General features: G+C 48.8%; 1 protein-coding gene across 2 annotated transcripts in view; it reads left to right on the top strand.

The window, feature by feature from the left end:
* Window positions 1–16,155, top strand: part of LOC144106245 (uncharacterized) — a 230,025-nt gene that overhangs the window by 52,241 nt on the left and 161,629 nt on the right. For both annotated transcript variants that reach the window (XM_077639004.1, XM_077639005.1), the window contains exon 5: window positions 613–877. In XM_077639004.1, coding sequence (XP_077495130.1) covers window positions 613–877 — 265 coding nt within the window. The remainder of the gene's footprint in view (window positions 1–612; window positions 878–16,155) is intronic.

Genomic DNA, 16,155 nt, shown 5'->3' with positions numbered 1-16,155 from the left:
GCCAGTGCTTAAAAATAACACATTCCCGTGATATCAAAGATTTATTCGGGGAGCCACAGACCTGAGACCAAATACGAAGCATAAATCAAGTGCTTTAAGGACAACTTGTACAAAATCCTAAAAATCTAGCTGCGCATTCGAAAGACGTTTGCAGAATTGGCATGTTTTCAGAGAACGCGGTAAGATATATCCCTCCCATGTTTTTTAGATCATGTTGCGGTGCACTTCTCACAAGAACCTATAGAAATACAAGCTACCTCTTTAAGCCATTTTGATCAGTGAATTTTTCTTTCTACTGAGCCAAAATTAATAACACAATTGCTACGCTAGAGTTTTTCTACTCTCTTGAGGCCCCTTTTCTCCACGAAGAACACAACGGGTTCTCTGGCTTGGGCTGCATAAAAATGTCTTTCTGTCAGGCGCAAACAATAGATTTGCTGTATATGCGTTCTTGTTCTTGTGCATTAATTAACCCTTCTATCATGAATGGATGCCCTATCCTCCCTAGAAATCTCTCAAATGTTGAGTCAGGTAACTTCGCTCGGCAGCACAGCGCACTTAGGATTTAGGTTCAGCGTAACAGCTGCGACGGTCCCGGCCACTGCAATGCAGGATGTCTCCGTTGATGGTTGGGGCCTTGGCAGTAGTTCTCCTCCTGATGGCCTTCGTGCTTGTCCCTCTTCTTCTGTGGAACACGGACACACTGGCTACACCCACCAGTGCCGCCACACTTAATGACTTCGTAGTGGAGCCCTTCAATACCACCACTATTACCGGACCACCCCAGTCCACGGCTTCGGCTAGCAGCACCATACCGATGAAGCCTACATTTGGAACGACGACCTCCATGAACCAAAGCACAACCATGATTCCAATAGTAAGCATGGCATCTGTTTCTACAAGTGTAATGCAGCCCTTGTTAGTCATCATAAGTGGCTCCTTTCTTGCCCTCTGTCTCCATCTTTGCGCTAATATTTTTTTACAAAACCAACGTTGTCACGGTGTTTAAAAACAATGATGAGAAAATATTTTAACCAATTCAACAACAGTGATCTGACCGCGCATTTGACAAAAGTTTCAGGCAAGTGGAGGGCTCCGAAGTAATTTCGACCACGGGGGGATCAGTGCACGCCAAACATCTCCAAGTCGTCGAAGTTATTCCGGGCGCCTCCACCATGACACCTCTTTCTCTCTTCCGTCCTACACTCCGACCTGCCTTCCTTACCTTACGGCTTGGTTCAGGTGTCCGCTGATATGTGAGACATTTACTGCGTCATTTCCTTGATCAGGTGGATTGTTGAGCTAGGTGAGGCATGACAACTGAAACCAGCAGCATACATGATCCAGATTCCAAGAAGAAACACACAGACGTTTGTTGCAGCATCGCCCACGTCTGTGCCTGTCTTCCTTGCGCAGCAGCCTCGTCCAAGTCCGCATGTTTCTCCCTTGTGTAGTAGCCTCGTCCACTTCTTTCTGTTTCTTCCTTGTGTAGCAGCCTCCTCCACGCCTGTGTGTTTCTTCCTTGTGCAGCAGCCTCTTCTATGCCTGAGTTTCTTCCTTGTGTAGCAGCCTTGTCCACGCCCTTGTGTTCCTGCCACCTGCAGCAGCCTCGCCCACGTCTGTGTGTTTCATGTGCAGCAGCGTCGCCCACCTCTGTTTCTTCTTTGTGTTGCAGACTCGACACATCTGTCCGTTTCTTTGTGTAGCAGCCTCGCTCACGCCTGTGTGTTTCCCCTTTCTGTAGCAGTCTCATCCAGGGCTGCATGTTTCTTCCTTGTGTAGTAGTCTCGTTCACTACTGTGTTTTTCTTCCTTGTGTAACCGCCTCACCAACGTCTGATTCTTGTGTAGTAGCCTTGTCCGCGTCTGTGTTTCTTCCTTATGTAGCAGTCTCGCTCATGTATGCGCATTACTTCCTTGTGTAGCAGCCTCGTCCACATCTGTGTTCATTCCTTGTGTTGCAGACTCGTCCACATTTGCTTGTTTTTTTCTAGCGTGACAGCCTTGTTCACGTCTGTGTGTTTCTTCCTTGTGTTTCAGCCATGTTCACGTCTGTTGATTCTTCCTTGTGCAGCAGCCTGTCCACGTCTGTGTTTCTTCCTTGTGTAGCAGCCTCGTCCACGCCTGTGCTTCTTACTTGCGTAGCAGCCTCGCCCACGTCTATGTTTCTTCCTTGTGTAACAGCCTCGTTCACGCCTGTCTTTCTTCCTTGTGAAGCAGCCTCGCTCACGCCTCTGTGTGTCTCCAATGTGTAGCAGCCTCATCCAGGGCTGTATGTTTCTTTTTTGAGTAGCAGCCTCGTTCACGTCTGTTTATTTCTTCCTTATGTAGTAGCCTTGTCTACGTCGGTGTTTCTTCCTTGTGTAGGACCACCATACACGTCTTTGTGTTACGTCCATGTGTAGGAGTCTCGTTCACATCTGTTCGTTACTTCCTTGTGAAGCAGCCTCGTCCACGTCTGCGTATTTTGTCATTGTGCAGCAGCCTCCCTGTGTTGCAGACTCGTCCCCATCTGCGTATTTATCATGGTGTAGCAGCCTCGTTCATGCCTGTGTGTTTCATACTTATGTAGTAGCCTTGTGCACGTCCGCTGTTTCTTCCTTGAGTAGCAGGCTCTCCACGTCGGTGTTCCTTGTGTAGTACCACGTCCGCGTTTCTGTTTCTTGTGTAGCAGCCTCGTCCACAACTGTTTTTCGTCCTTCTGTAGCAGCCTCGTTCACGCCTGTGTGTTTCTTCCTTGTGTAGCAGTCTCTTACACGCCTGTGTGTGTCTTCCTTGTTTAGCAGCCTCGCCCACGCCTGTTTCTCCCTAGTGTAGCCGAGTCGCTCACACCTGTGTATTTCTTCCTTGCACTGCAGCCTAGTGCACGTCTGTGTGTTTCTAGCTTGTGCAGGAGCCCCGTTCATGCCCGTTTGTTTCTTCCTCGTGTAGCAACCTCGTTCACACCTGTGTATTTCTTCCTCGCGCAGCAGTTATCCACGTCAGTGTGTTGCTTGCTTGTTTAGGAGCCTAGTTGATGCCTGTTTTTTTCTCCCTTTTATAGCAGCCTCGCTCACAACTGTGTATTTCTTCCTTGCGCTGCAGCCTCATCCACGTCTGTTTGCTTCTTGCTTGTGTAGGAGCCTCGTTCATGTCTGCTTGTTTCTTCCTTGTGTAGCAGCCTTGCTCACACCTCTCGAAACGTGCCTTGCGTGCAATTGCTAACATTCCATGTCATGCGCATACTTCTGATTACTTTCATCACTTTAGTCTTCTTCCAATAGAATCCATCCATCTTTTTCGTCTCACGTCTACATATCCCTCGTCCGTTTTGGCGTGTAATCGCAGCTTCCTGGACTTAATAAATCTTCGACCCTACATTTCCTTCTACAATACTCGTCGAAATGACACATGGGTTGTGCCTTTCTGTCGTACAGATTATGGTCGCCAGTCCATTTCTTATCACGCAGCTGTTCTTTTAAATAACCTTCCGGCCGTCAATGTCTGCCCGGAAAAGATGTCCAAACGAGGAGTTTATGCATATCTTCATGCAGCTAATGCCTGGGAAATTTTGTATGCTTGTGTTTGTACTTTTTGGTGTTCTTGATGTTTGGTCCTTGTTGCTTATTTTATTGTATCGTGTATTTTTGACTGCTATGAAGAGCTCTGTACTGCTGCAGATTTTTTTCTGAATGGTGTAGAAGGATCTTTTAATGGCATTGTGTTTAAGCTAAAGTTTATTTAACGAAATTTGTTTCTAACTTTTTGAAGCTGAATATGTTTTTTAGAACTGCTGCCGAGTTGTACATGATGGGGCCGGGATTCGTCAAGCCGCAATCATGCGGCTTTTAGCCGCCACACCCTCTTTCTCTTTCAGAGAGAAAATAAAGATTTGATTTGTGTATTTATTAATTGCGCTGCAGCCTCGTCCACGTCGGTGTTTCTAGCTTGTGCAGGAGCCCCGTTCATGCACGTTTGTTTCTTGTGTTGCAGCCTCATTCACACCTGTGTATTTCTTCCTTGCGCAGCAGCCTCATTAACGTATGTATGATTATTGCTTGTTTAGGAGCGTCGTTCACGCCTGTGTGTTTCTTCTTTGTGTAGCAGCCTCGTTCACTACTACGTATTTCTTTGCGCAGCAGCCTCGTCCGCCTCTCTGTGATTCTTGCTTGTGTAGGAGCCTCCTCCACATGTGTTTCTTCCTTGTATAGGAGTCGCTTTCATGCCTGTGTGTTTCTTCCTTGTGTAGCAGCCTCGTTCAACACTGTATTTCTTCCTTGTGCAGCAGCCTCGTCCACGTTTGTGTGAGTCTTGCTTGTGTAGGAGCCCCGTCCACGTCTGTGAGTTTCTTGCTTGTGTAGGAGCCGCGTTCACGCATGTGTGTTTCTTATGCAGCAGCATCGTTCACTACTGTGTATTTCTTCATTGCGCGGCAGCCTCCTGCACGTCTGTGTGTCTTGCTTCGGTAGGAGCCTTGTTCATGCCTGTATGTTTTACTTCCTTGTGTAGCAGCCTCGTTCACAACTGTGTATTTCTTCCTTACGCAGCAGCCTCCTCCACGTTTCTGTGATTATTTCTTGTGTAGGAGCCTCGTGCACGTCTGTGTGTTTGTTGCTTTTGTAGGAGGCGCGTTCATGCATGTGTGATTCTTGCTTGTGTAGAAGCCTCGTTGATGCCTGTATGTTTCTTTATTGTGTAGCAGCCTCGTTCACAACTGTGTATTTCTTCCTTGCGCAGCAGCCTCATCCACGTCTGTGTGATTCTTGCTTGTGTAGGGGCCTCGTTCATGTCTGTGTGTTTCTTCCTTATGTAGAAGCCTCGTTGATGCCTGTATGTTTCTTCATTGTGTAGCAGCCTCGTTCACGACTGTGTATTTCTTCCTTGCGCAGCAGCCTCGTCCACGTTTGTGCGATTCTTGCTTGTGTAGGAGCCGCATTCATGCATGTGTTTTTCTTGTGTAGCAGCACCATTCACGCCTGTGTATTTCTTCAGTGCACGGAAGCCTCGTCCACGTCTGTGTGTTTCTTCATTCCGTAGGAGCCTCGTTCATGTCTGTATGTTTCTTCCTTGTGTAGCAGCCTTGTTCACAACTGTGGATTTATTCCTTGCGCTGCAGCCTCGTCCCACGTCTGTGTGATTCTTGCTTGTGTAGGAGCCTCGTCCACGTCTGTGTGTTTCTTGCTTTGGTGTGAGCCTCGTTCATGCCCGCAAGTTTCTTCCTTGTGTAGCAGCCTCGTTCACATCTGTGTATTTCTTCCTTGCGCAGCAGCCTCGTCCACGTTTGTGCGATTCTTGCTTGTGTAGGAGCCGCATTCATGCATGTGTTTTTCTTGTGTAGCAGCACCATTCACGCCTGTGTATTTCTTCAGTGCACGGAAGCCTCGTCCACGTCTGTGTGTTTCTTCATTCCGTAGGAGCCTCGTTCATGTCTGTATGTTTCTTCCTTGTGTAGCAGCCTTGTTCACAACTGTGTATTTATTCCTTGCGCTGCAGCCTCGTCCACGTCTGTGTGATTCTTGCTTGTGTAGGAGCCTCGTCCACGTCTGTGTGTTTCTTGCTTTGGTGTGAGCCTCGTTCATGCCCGCAAGTTTCTTCCTTCTGAAGCAGCCTCGTTCACATCTGTGTATTTCTTCCTTGCGCAGCAGCCTCGTCCACGTCTGTGATTCTTGCTTGTGTAGGAGCCTCGTCCACGTCTGTGTTACTTGTGTAGCAGCCGCGTACATGCCTGTGTGTTTCTTCATATTGTTAGCAGCCTGGTTCACGCCTTTGTATCTATTCATTGCGCGGCAGCCTCATCCGCGTATGTGTGCTTCCTGCTTTTCTTTGGGCCTAGTTCGTGGCTTTTTCTCCCTTTTGTAACAGTCTCATCCATGTATATTGATTCTTCCTTGCGTAGCGGCCTCGATCGCGCCAGTGTGTTTCTTCCTTGTGTAGCATCCTCGTTCACGCCCTTGTGTTTGTTCCTTTTGAATCAGCCTCGTCCACGTCCGTGTTTCTTCCTTGTGTAGCAGTCTCGTCCAGGTCTGTTGATTGCTCCTTGTGTAGCAACCCCGTACAGGCCCTGGTGTTTCTTCCTTCTGCAGCAGCGTGGTCCACATCTGTTGTTTCTTTCTTGTGTAGCAGTCTCGCCCACTTATGTTCATTCTACCTAGTGCACCCCCTTTTGCTTCTTCATTTTGTACCACCCTCGTCCACGTCTGTTGCTTCTTCCTTGTGTAGCAGCCTCGCTCGTGGCAGTGTATTCCTTCTGTAGCGGCCTCTTCCACTTTTGTGCTTCATTGTGTAGCAGCCTTGTTCTTGGATATGTGTTTCTTCCTTCTGTAGCAGCCTCGTCCACGTCTGTGTTTCTTCCTTGCGTAGCAGCCTCATCCATGTCTGTGGATTTCTCGTTTTGTAGCAGCCTCGTCTACGCCCTTGTGTTTCTTCCTTTCGCAGCAGCCTGTTTCACGGCTGTGTGTTTCCTCCTTGTGTAGCAGTCTCGTGCACGTCTGTTGATTCTTCCTCGTGTAGCAGCCTCGTTCACCCTCGTGTGTTTCTACCTTATGTAGCAGCCTCGTCCACGTCGGTGTTTCTTCCTTGTGTAGCAGACTCGCCCAGATCTGTTGATTCTTCCTTGTGTAGCTGCCGTGTCCACGCCCTTCTGTTTCTTGCTTCTATAGCAGCCTCGTCAACGTCTGCAGTTTTTTCCCTGTGTAGCTGTCTCGTTCACGGCAGCGTGTTTATTCCTTGTGTAGCAGTCTCGTAGACGTCTGTTGATTCTTACTTGTGTAGCAGCCTCGTTCGCGGGTGTGTGTTTCTTGCTTGTGTAGCAGTCTCATCCACATCTGTGTATCTTGCTTCTCTGGCAGCCTCTTCCACGTCTGTTTCTTCCTTGTGTAGCTGCCTCGTTCTCGGCTGTGTGTTTATTCCTTGTGTAGCAGTCTCGTCTACGTCTCTTGATTCTTCCTTGTGCAGCAGCTTCGTTCTCGGCTGTGTCTTTCTTCCTTGTGTAGCAGCCTCGTCCACGTCTGTGTTTCGTCCTTCTGTAGCAGCCTTGTTCGCGGCTGTGTTTCTTCCTTGTGTAGCAGCCTCGTTCATGCCCTTTGTTTCTGCTTTCTGTAGCAGCCTTGTCCACGTCTTTTTTCTTCCTTGTGCAGCAGCTTCGTTCGCGGCTGTTTCTTCCTTCTGTAGCAGCCTCGTACGCGGCTGTTTCTTGCTTGTGTAGCAATCTCGTCCACGACTGTGTGTGTCTTCCTTGTTTAGCAGCCTCGCCCACGCCTGTTTCTCCCTTGTGTAGCCGACTCGCTCACACCTGTGTATTCCTTGCGCTGCAGCCTCGTGCACGTCTGTGTGTTTCTAGCTTGTGCAGGAGCCCCGTACATGCCCGTTTGTTTCTTCCTTGTGTAGCAACCTCGTTCACGCCTGTGTATTTCTTCCTCGCGCAGCAGTCATCCACATCTGTGTGTTGGTTGCTTGTTTAGGAGCCTCGTTGATGCCTGTTCTTTTTCTCTCTTTTATAGAAGCCTCGCTCACAACTGTGTATTTCTTCCTTGCGCTGCAGCCTCATCCACGTCTGTGTTTCTTGCTTGTGTAGGAGCCTCGTTCATTTCTGTTTGCTTCTACCTTGTGTAGGTGCCTCGCTCACACCTGTCAGAAACGTGCCTTGCGTGCAATTGCTAAACTTTTGTGTCATGCGCATACGTCTGATTACTCTCATCACTTGAAACTTCTTCCTATAGAATCCATCCATCTTTTTTGTCTCACGTCTACATATCGCTCGTCCGTTTTGGCGTGTTCTCGCAGCTTCGTGGACTTAATAAATCTTCGTCCCTACATTTCCTTCTACAATACTCGTCGAAATGACTCATGGGTTGTGCCTTTCTGTCGTACAGATTATGCTCGCCAGTCCATATCTTATCACGCAGCTGTTCTTTTAAATAACCTTGCGGCCATCGATGTCTGCCCGGAAAAGATGTCGAAACAAGCAGTTTATGCATATTTTCTTGCAGCTAACGCCTGATAAATTTTGTATGCTTGTATTTGTACTTTTTGGTGTTGTTGATGTTTGTTACTTGTTGCTTATTTTATTGTATCCTGTATTTTACACTGGCAAGAAGTGCTCTGTTCTGCTGCGGCTTTTTTCTGAATGATGTTGAAAGGTTCTTTTATAGGCATTGTGTTTAAGCTAAAGACTATTTAACGAAATCTGTTTCTAACTAACTTTTTGAAACTAAATATTTTTTTCACACTGCTGCCGAATTTTACATGATAGGGCTGGGCTTCGTCAAGCCGCAATCAAGCGGCTTTTACCCGGTGCCCCCTCTTTCTCCTTGAGAGAGAAAATAAAGATTTGATTTGTTTTTGTGTTTCGGTGTTTCTAGCTTGTCCAGGAGCCCCGTGCATGCACGTTTGTTTCTTGCGTAGCAGCCTCGTTCACACCTGTGTATTTCTTCCTTGAACAGCAGCCGCATTAACGTCTGTGTGATTCTTGCTCTTTTAGGAGCCTCGTTCACGCCTGTGTGTTTCTTCCTTGTGTAGCAGCCTCGTTCACTACTTTGTATTTCTTTGCGCAGCAGCCTCGTCCGCGTCTCTGATTCTTGCTTGCATGGGAGCCTCGTCCACATATGTGTATCTTGTGTTGGAGCTGCGTTCTCGCCTGTGTGTTTCTTCCTTGTGCAGCATCCTCTCCCACGTTTGTGTGAGTCTTTCTTGTGTAGGAGCCTCGTCCACGTCTTTGTGTTTCTTGCTTCGGTAGGAGCCTCGTTCATGCCTGTATGTTTCGTCCTTCTGCAGCAGCCTCGTTCACAACTGTGTATTTCTTCCTTGCGCAGCAGCCTCGTCAACGTCAGCCGTCAGCCGTGCTCGTCTTGTCTGTATCTCGTCCCGTCCTTTGCGCTAAAAATATGCCTGTAAAATCGTCAACGTCTGTGTGATTTTTGCTTCTGTAGCAGCCTCGTCCACGTCGGTGTTTCTTTGTGTAGCAGTCCTGCCCAGATCTGCTGTTTCTTCCTTGCGTAGCTGCTGTGCCCACGCCCTTGTGTTTCTTCCTTCTCTAGCAGCCTCGTCTACGTCTGTGCTTCTTCCTTTTGTAGCACCCTCGTTCACGGTCTTGTGTTCTTCTTTGTGTAGCAGTCTCGTTTATGTCCGTTGAATCTTCCTCGTGTAGCAGCCACGTTCTCGCTCTTGTGTTTCTTCCTTCTGTAGCAGCCTCGTCTACGTCTGTTGATTCTTCCTTGTGCAGCAGCCTCGTTCGCGGCTGTGTGTTTCGGCCTTGTGTAAAAGTCTCGTCCACGTCTGTTTCGTCTTTGTTTGGCAGCCTCTTCCAAGTTTGTTGTGTCTTCCTTGTGTAGCTGTCTCGTTCGCGGCTGCGTGTTTATTTCTTGTGTAGCAGTCTCGTCTACAATTCTTGATTCTTCCTGGTGTAGCAGCTTCGTTCGCGGCTGTGTTTCTTCCTCGTGTAGCAGTCTCGTCTACATCGGTTTCTTTATTCTGCAGCAGCCTCGTACGCGGCTGTGTGTTTCTTCTTTGTGTAGCAGCCTCGTTCATGCCCTTGTGTTTATATGTTCTGTAGCAGCCTCGTCCGTATTTTTTTTCTTCCTTGTGTAGCAGCCTAGAAACAACTGTATTTCTTCCTTGTGCAGCAGCTTCATCCACGTTTGTGTGAGTCTTGCTTGTGTAGGAGCCTCGTCCACGTCGGTGTTTCTTCCTTGTGTAGAAGCCCCATTCATGCATGTGTTTTTTGTGTAGCAGCATCGTTCACGACTGTATTTCTTCATTGCGCGGCAGGCTCGTCCACGTCTGTGTGTTTCTTGCTTCGGTAGGAGCCTCGTTCATGCCTGTATGTTTCTTGCTTGTGTAGCAGCCTCGTTCACAACTGTGTTTTTATTTCTTGCGCAGCAGCCCCGTCCGCATTTGTGTGATTCTTGCTTGTGTAGGAGCCTCGTCCACGTCTGTGTGTTTCTTGCTTTGGTGTGAGCCTCGTTCATGCCTGTATGTTTCTTCCTTTATAGCAGCCTCGTTAACAACTGTGTATTTCTTTCTTGCGCAGCAGCCTCATCCACGTATGTGTGTTTCCTCCTTGTCTAGGAGCCTCGTTCAAGCCTATGTGTTTCTTCCCTTTGTTGCAGCCTCAGTCACGTCTGTGTGTTTCAGCACAGCGTAGCAGCCTCTGTCTCGCCTGTGCATTTGTTCCTTGTGCAGCAGCCTCGTCCATGTCTGTGTGTTTCTTGAGTCGGTAGGAGCCTCGTTCATGCCTGTATGTTTTTTCTTGTGTAGCAGCCTCGTTCACAACGGTGTATTTCTTTCATGCGCAGCAGCCTCGCCAACGTCTGTGTGATTCTTGCTTGTGTAGGGGCCTCGTGCACGTCTGTGTCTTTCGTGCTTGTGTAGGAGCCGCGTTTATGCCTCTGTGTTTCTACATTCTGTAGCAGCCTCGTTCACGCCTGTGTATTTCTTCTATGCGCATCAGTCTCGTCCGCGTCTCTGATTCTTGCTTGTGTAGGAGCCTCGTCCACGTCTGTGCGTTTCTTGCTTGTGTAGGAGCCGCGTTCATGCATGTTTCCTTCTTGTGAAGCAGCCTAGTTCACACCTGTGTACTTCTTCATTGCGCGGAAGCCTCGTCCACGTCTGTTTCCTGCTTCGGTAGGAGCCTCGTTCAAGCCTGTATGTTTCTTCCTTGTGTAGCAGCCTCGTTCACATCTGGGTATTTCTTCCTTTTGCAGCATCCTCGTCCACACCAGTGTGATTCTTTCTTGTGTAGGAGCCTCGAACACGTCTCTCTGTTTCTTGTTTGTGTAGGAGCCGCGTTCATGCATGTTTGTTTCTTGTGTAACAGCCTCGTTCACACCTGTGTATTTCTTCCTTGAACAGCAGCCTCATTAACGTCTGTGTGATCCTTGCTCTTTTAGGAGCCTCGTTCACGCCTGTGTGTTTCTTCCTTGTGTAACAGCCTCGTTCACTACTGTGTATTTCTTTGCGCAGCAGCCTCGTCCCCGTCTCTGTGATTCTTGATGCATGGGAGCCTCGTCCGCATATGTGTTTCTTTTGTAGGAGCTGCGTTCTCGCCTGTGTGTTTCTTCCTTGTGCAGCATCCTCTCCCACGTTTGTGTGAGTCTTTCTTGTGTAGGAGCCTCGTCCACGTCTTTGTGTTTCTTGCTTCGGTAGGAGCCGCGTTCTTGCATGTGTGTTTCTTGTTTAGCAGCATCGTTCACGCCTGTGTATTTCTTCATTGCGCGGCAGCCTCGTCCACGTCTTTGTGTTTCTTGCTTCGGTAGGAGCCTCGTTCATGCCTGTATGTTTCGTCCTTCTGCAGCAGTCTCGTTCACAACTGTGTATGTCTTCCTTGCGCAGCAGCCTCGTCCACGTCTGTGTGATTCTTGCTTCTGTAGCAGCCTCGTCCACGTCGGTGTTTATTTGTGTAGCAGTCCTGCCCAGATCTGTTGTTTCTTCCTTGTGTAGCTGCTGTGCCCACGCCTTTGTGTTTCTTCCTTCTCTAGCAGCCTCGTCCACGCATGTGATTATTCCTTATGTAGCACCCTCGTTCACGGTCTTCTGTTCTTCCTTGTGTAGCAGTCTCGTCCATGTCTGTTGATTCTTCCTCGTGTAGCAGCCTCGTTCTCCCTCTTGTGTTTCTTCCTTCTGTAGCAGCCTCGTCTACTTCTGTTGATTTTTCTTTGTGCAGCAGCCTCGTTCGCGGCTGTGTGTATCTTTCTTGTGTAGCAGTCTCGTCCACGTCTGTTTCGTCTTTGTCTGGCAGCCTCTTTCATGTCTGTTGTGTCTTCCTTTTGTAGCTTTCTCGTTCGCGGCTGCTTGTTTCTTCCTTTTGTAGCAGTCTCGTCTACATCTCTTGATTCTTCCTGGTGTAGCAGCTTCATTCGCGGCTGTGTTTCTTCCTCGTGTAGCAGTCTCGTCTACGTCTGTTTCTTCAATCTGTAGCAGCCTCGTTCGCGGCTGTGTGTTTCTTCTTTGTGTAGCAGCCTCGTTCATGCCCTTGTGTTTCTACGTTCTGTAGCTGCCTCGTCCGTATCTTTTTTCTTCCTTGTGTAGCAGCGTAGTAACAACTGCATTTCTTCCTTGTGCAGCAGCCTCATCCACGTTTGTGAGTCTTGCTTGTGTAGGAGCCTCGTCCACGTCGGTGTTTCTTCCTTGTGTAGAAGCTACGTTCATGCATGGGTTTTTGTGTAGCAGCATCGTTCACGCCTGTGTATTTCTTCATTGCGCGGCAGGCTCGCCCACGTCTTTGTGTTTCTTGCTTCGGTAGGAGCCTCGTTCATTCCTGTATGTTTCTTACTTGTGTGGCAGCCTCGTTCACAACTGTGTATTTATTTCTTGCGCAGCAGCCTCGTCCGCGTCTGTGTGATTCTTGCTTGTGTAGGAGCCTCGTCCACGTCTGTGTGTTTCTTGCTTTGGTGTGAGCCTCGTTCATGCCTGTATGTTTTTACCTTTGTAGCAGCCTCGTTCACAACTGTGTATTTCTTCCTTTCGCAGCAGCCTCATCCACGTATGTGTGTTTCCTCCTTGTCTAGGAGCCTCGTTCAAGCCTATGTGTTTCTTCCCTGTGTTGCAGCCTCGGTCACGCCTGTGTGTTTCAGCCCAGCATAGCAGCCTCTATCTCGCCTGTGCATTTGTTGCTTGCGCAGCAGCCTCGTCCATGTCTGTCTGTTTCTTGAGTAGGTAGGAGCCTCATTCATGCCTGTATGTTTTTCCTTTTGCAGCAGCCTCGTTCACAACGGTGTATTTCTTTCATGCGCAGCAGCCTCGCCAACGTCTTTGTGATTCTTGCTTGTTTATGAGCCTCGTCAACGTCTGTGTGATTCTTGCTTGTGTAGGAGCCGCGTTCATGCCTCTGTGTTTCTACATTTTGTAGCAGCCTCGTTCTCGCCTGTGTATTTCTTCTTTTCGCGGCAGCCTCGTCCACGTCTGTGTGTTTCTTGCTTCAGTAGGAGCCTCGTTCATGCCTGTATGTTTCTTCCTTGTGTAGCAGCCTCGTTCACATCTTGGTATTTCTTCCTTTTGCAGCATCCTCGTCCACGCCTGTGTAATTCTTTCTTGTGTAGGAGCCTCGAACACGTCTGTGTGTTTCTTGCTTGTGTAGGAGCCGCGTTCATGCATGTTTGTTTCTTTCTTTTGTAGCAGCCTCGATCACGCCTGTGTATTTCTTCATTGCGTGGCAACCTCGTTCACGTCTGTGTTTCTTGCTTCGGAAGGAGCCTTGTTCATGCCTGTATGCTTCTTCCTTGTTTAGAAGCCTCGTTCACATCTCTGTATTTCTTCCTTGCGCAGCACCCTCTTCCACGTCTGTGTTTCTTGCTTGTGTAAGAGCCTCGTCCAGGTCTGTGTGTAGCTAGTGTAGGAGCCGCGTTCATGCCTGTGCGTTTCTTTATTCTGTAGCAGCCTCGTTCACGCCTTTGTATTTCTTCATTGCGCGACAGGCTCATCCACGTATGTGTGTTTCCTGCTTGTCTAGGAGCCTCGTTCAAGCCTTTGTGTTTCTTCCTTGTGTAGCAGCCTCGGTCATTCCTGTGTCTTTCATCCTTGCGTAGCAGCCTCTATCTCGCCTGTGTATTTGTTCCTTCCGCAGCAGCCTCGTCCACCTCTGTTTGTTTCTTGCTTCTGTAGGAGCCTCGTTCGCGGCTCTGTGTTTCTCCCTTTTGTAGCACTCGCATCCATGTCTGTTGATTCTTCCTTGCGTAGCGGCCTTGATCGCGCCAGTGTGTTTCTTCTTTTGTGTTGTAGCCTCGTTCACGCCCTTGTGTTTGTTCCTTTTGAATCAGCCTCGTCCACGTCCGTGTTTCCTGTGTGCCAGTCTCGTCCACGTCTGTTTCTTCTTCCTTGCGTAACAACCTCGTTGGCGGCTGTGTGCTTCTTCTCTGTATAGCGGTCTCGTCCACGCCTGTTGATTCTTTCTTGCGTAGCAGTCTCGTCCAGGCCTGTTGGTTGCTCCTTGTGTAGCAACCTCGTCCATGCGCTGGTTTTTGTTCCTTCTGTAGCAGCGCCGTCCACGTCTGCGATTTTATGCTTTTGTAGCAGCCTCGTTCCAGCCGTTGCGATTCTTCCTTCTGTAGCAGCGTGGTCCACGTCTGATGATTCTTCTTTGTGTAGCAGCCTCGTTCCCGTTCTTGTGTTTCTTCTTCTGTAGCAGTCCTGTCCACGTCTGTAGATTGTTCCTTGTATAGTAACCTCATTCACCCCTTGAGTTTATTCCTTTTGTAGCGGCCTCGCCACGTCTGTTGCTTCTTCCTTGTGCGGCAGCCTCGTTCGCGACTGTGTGTTTCTTTTGTGTGTAGCAGTCTCGTCCACGTCTGTTGATTCTTGCTCCTGTAGCAGCCTCGTTCCCCCCTTGTGTTTCTTCCTTCTGTAGCAGCCTCGGTCACGTCGGTGTTTCTTCCTTGTGTAGCAGTCTCGCCCAGATCTGTTGATTCTTTCTTGTGTAGCTGCTGTGTTCATGCCCTTGTGTTTCTTCCTTCTGCAGCAGCCTCGTCCACGTCTGTGTTTCTTCCTTGTGTAGCACCCTCGTTCAGTCTCTTGTGTTTCTTCCTTCTGCAGCAGCCTCGTCTACGTCTGTTTATTCTTCCTTGTGTAGCAGCCTCATTCATGCCCTTGTTTTTCTACCTTCTGTAGCAGCCTCTTCCACGTCTCGGTTTCTTCCTTGTACAGCAGTCTCGTTCGCGGCTGCGTGTGTTCTTCCTTGTGTAGTAGTCTCGTCAACGTCTGTGTTTCTTCCTTGTCTGGCAGCCTAATCCGCGTCTGTTGTTACTTCCTTGTGTAGCTGCCTCGTTCTTGGCTGTGGGTTTATTCGTTGTGTAGCAGTCTCGTCAACGTCTGTTGATTCTTACTTGTGTAGCAGCTTCATTCGCGGCTGTGTGTTTCTTCTTGGTGTAGCAGTCTCGTCCACGTCTGTGTTTCTTCCTTCTGTAGCAGCCTCGTTCGCACCTATGTGTTTCTTGCTTGTGTAGCAGTCTCGTCCACGTCTGTGTTTTTTTCTTGTCTGGCAGCCTCGTCCACGTATGCTGCTTCTTCCTTGTGTAGCAGCGTCGATCGTGGCTGTGTTTCTTCCTTCTGTAGCATCCTCGTCGACGTCTGTGTTTCTTCTTTGAATAGCAGCCTAGTTCGGTGTGTTTCTTCCTTTTTTAGCAGTCTCGTTCACGTCTGTTGATCCTTCTTTGCGTAGCAGCCTCGTCCACGCCCTTGTGTTTCTTCCTTCTGTAGCAGCCTCGTCCTCGCCTGTGTTTCTACTTTGTGTAGAAGCGTCGTTCGTGGCTGTGTGTTTCTGCCGTGTGTAGAAGTCTCTTCCACGTCCGTTCATTCTACCTTGTGTACCAGCCTCGTCCACGCCCTTGTGTTTTTTCCTTCTCCAGCAGCCTCGTCCACGTCTGTGTTTCTTCCTTGTATTGCAGCCTCCTTCGCGGCTGTTTCTTCATTGTATAGCAGTCTCGTCCACATCCGTTGATCCTTGCGTAGCAGCCTCGTGCACGTTCATGTGATTCTTCCTTCTGTAGGAGTCTTGTCCATGTCTGTTGATCCTTCCTTTTGTAGCAGCCTCATCCATGCCCTTGTTTTTCTTCCTTCGGTAGTAGTCTGGTCCCCGTCTGTTGTATCTTCCTTGTGCAGCAGCCCCATACGCGCCTGTGTTTCTTTCTTGTGTAACAGCCTCATCTATTTCTGTTGATTCTACCTCGTGTATCAACCTCGTCCACCCCTTTGTGTTTCTTCCTTCAGTAGCAGCCTCGTCCACGTCTGTTGCTTCTTCCTTGTGTAGCAGCCTCGTCCTCGTCTGTGTTTCTTCCTTGTGTAGCAGTCTCATCCATGTCTGTGGATTCTTCGCTCTGTAGCAGCCTCGTCCACGCCCTTGTGTTTCTTCCTTTTGTAGCAGCCTTGTTTGCTGCTGTGTTTCTTCCTTCTGTAGCAGTCTCGTACACGTCTGGTGAATCTTCCTTGTGCAGCAGCCTTGTCTATGCCCTCGTGTTTCTTTGCTCTGTTGCAGCCTCGTCCATGTCTTCGTTTCTTCCCTGTGTAGCAGCCTCGTTCACGCGTGTGTGTTTCTTCCTTCTGTGGCAGCCTCGTCCTCGTACGCTGATTCTTCTTTGTGCAGCAGCCTCGTGCACGCCCTTGTGTTTCTTCCTTCTCTAGCAGCCTCGTCCACGTCTCGGTTTCTGTATTATTTAGCAGTTGCGTTCACGCCCTTGTGTTTCTTCCTTCT

Source organism: Amblyomma americanum, chromosome 10, assembly GCF_052857255.1.
Source record: "Amblyomma americanum isolate KBUSLIRL-KWMA chromosome 10, ASM5285725v1, whole genome shotgun sequence".
Lineage (NCBI taxonomy): Eukaryota > Metazoa > Arthropoda > Arachnida > Ixodida > Ixodidae > Amblyomma > Amblyomma americanum.
This window is presented reverse-complemented; position numbering and strand designations above follow the sequence as displayed.